This window comes from Hevea brasiliensis, unplaced genomic scaffold (genome assembly GCF_030052815.1).
Source record: "Hevea brasiliensis isolate MT/VB/25A 57/8 unplaced genomic scaffold, ASM3005281v1 Scaf25, whole genome shotgun sequence".
NCBI classification, from domain to species: Eukaryota; Viridiplantae; Streptophyta; class Magnoliopsida; order Malpighiales; family Euphorbiaceae; genus Hevea; species Hevea brasiliensis.
This window is the reverse complement of record NW_026614751.1, coordinates 325,637-327,711: the sequence shown is the minus strand read 5'-3', so window position 1 is coordinate 327,711 and position 2,075 is coordinate 325,637. Positions and strand designations below refer to the sequence as shown.

The 2,075-nt window shown below is 33.4% G+C and overlaps 1 protein-coding gene across 1 annotated transcript; it reads right to left on the bottom strand.

Annotated features, from left to right (window-relative positions):
* Window positions 1–394: 394 nt before the first annotated feature.
* Window positions 395–947, bottom strand: LOC131176805 (uncharacterized). The gene is made up of 2 exons (XM_058141842.1): window positions 602–947; window positions 395–510 (listed from the first exon to the last, which is right to left on the bottom strand). Exons 1-2 carry the CDS (start codon window positions 936–938, stop codon window positions 467–469), a joined length of 381 nt encoding a protein of 126 aa, XP_057997825.1. The 5' UTR covers window positions 939–947; the 3' UTR covers window positions 395–466.
* Window positions 948–2,075: the final 1,128 nt, after the last annotated feature.

The following is a 2,075-nucleotide window of genomic DNA, read 5'->3' as shown; positions in this document are numbered from 1 at the left end:
CTCAATTCATAATGAGATTTAGAAACTCTAGCTGCTCTACCAAAATCACCCCAGGTCAACACGTCATTCATGAAAACAAGAGAATCATCATCATCATCATCATCCCCATTGCCTTTTTCTAATTCACCAAGCAACCACTCATTACTTTTATTAATATTTGCTAAATCAACAGGTGTTGTGATATCCCCAAAAGTGTGTCGGCGTAGTAACGCTTTATTGTACTTCACATATACCAAATTGTTTAAGCGTTCTTGAAATAGTCGATTTCTTTTCTTGCTATGAAGCTGTCATTTATTTTACAGTAACAAATAAGTTAAACTTCAAACTCAAAAGCCTCAAGGTAAAATAACAAATTAAGAAATTTGTATATATATACATATATGTTACTTACATGCTCAAATACACTCTAATTTCTTTCACAACCACTTGCACTATATGGGAGACTTAGAACCTTTACAACAAACTTTTATAGGTTTGGAGTTAAAGAACCATATGTTTTCCACCAAGCAGCTATTAAAATATAGAACCAATGATTGTTAAATTCATGATATAAATTAATAAATGAGCAAAATGAAAAATTAATAAGAATTAAATTAATAACCTGGAGATTTGGTTGTTCTTCCTCTAATAGCAGAAGGAAAACCAAAGGTCCCTGCAGCTGCCTTGTATCTCTCAATTTCATCAAGAATCATGTCAACTTTTGCTAAATTTTTTTCTATTTTATGAATGCACGAAAGCAATCCTGTATTGACGTCTTCATTAGATTCAATTCTCATCTTATTTGGATAAAAAAATTCAGGATTCAAAAAGTATCCGGTAGCATGCAAAGGACGATGCAATTGAAGTGACCATCTCGCATCAATAATCTCAAAAATGCTCTTGTATTTCTCTTCATTGCCATTGAGTGAGTTGGCAATGGGTTCTTTAGCCTTATCCATGGCTTCATAAATATATCCTATGGCTGGTTTTTTTTTCATTATCAATAAGTCGAAGCACACGAACAAGAGGACCGAAAACCTTAAGAGCATAAACAACATGATTCTAGAAGGCAGGACTCAAAACCGTCCTTTCACACTTTTTTCCTTTCACCTCTTTAGCCCATTCATAAGTTGTCCAACTTTCCGAAGTAAACATTTTTCTAATGTTGGCTTTCTGAAGATGAATCGTTCACAGTGCAATAAATTGTGTTGAAAATATAGTTTGCCCTGGCCTTAACAATTTTACTCCATTAGTAAACTTCCGCAACATATTTAGAACTCCTAAAGAGCCATATATTAAACCAGTAAGCTCAACAATTTTGCGGAATGTTTATTTGAAAACACGGATCTTAATGATATCCTCCAACATCAAATCTATACAATGCGTTGCACATGGAGTCCAGTATAGATGAGGAAAATTTGCTTCCAATATTCTCCCTATCATAAACAAGTAGAAAAATTCATTCCATTAATAATAAAAATAAAATGATATTTTTTTTTAGTAATTGAAAAAATTAAATAAAAATTTTACCTGCTGCAACATTATTTGATGCATTATCTGTAACAACTTGAACTACTTTTTTGGGACCAATTTCCATCAATTCTTTCTCAATCAAACTAGCCAACAATGCCGCTGTCTTTGATTCATCACTTGCATCAACTGATTTAATAAATACACTTCCCTTTGGACTATTAGCCAAGAAATTAATCAAGGTTCTCCCTTTTCTATCCGTCCATCCATCACACATCAATGTACATCCATAATTTTCCCATTCTTCTTTATGAGACTTGAGAAGATCATTTATGATTTGCACTTCTTTGTTAAGTAATTGAACTCTAACCTCATGAAAACTTAGAGGTTTCATTTCTCTCCCATAATTTCCAATTGCTCGAATCATTTCCCCAAAGCTATCATAATTCACAGCATTAAAAGCTATTCCCACATCATACATCCATCGTGTTATGGCAACACAAGCACGCTCCCTTAACTCCTTTTTAGCTGGACTATTTTCATCAATGGTAGTTTGCCTCATATTTTTCCATGTGATGGGTTTAGGGAAAAATAACGATCAATAGGCCCTCTACTACTTTGTGGTG

What these genes read in the sequence shown, in the direction of transcription:
- LOC131176805 (XM_058141842.1), bottom strand. Translation starts at nt 938, where the DNA reads ATGGATAAGGCTAAAGAACCCATTGCCAACTCACTCAATGGCAATGAA. An exon ending in AAGAACAACCAAATCTCCAG is followed by an intron (nt 511 to 601) that starts GTTATTAATTTA and finishes ATATTTTAATAG; the next exon opens with CTGCTTGGTGGAAAACATAT.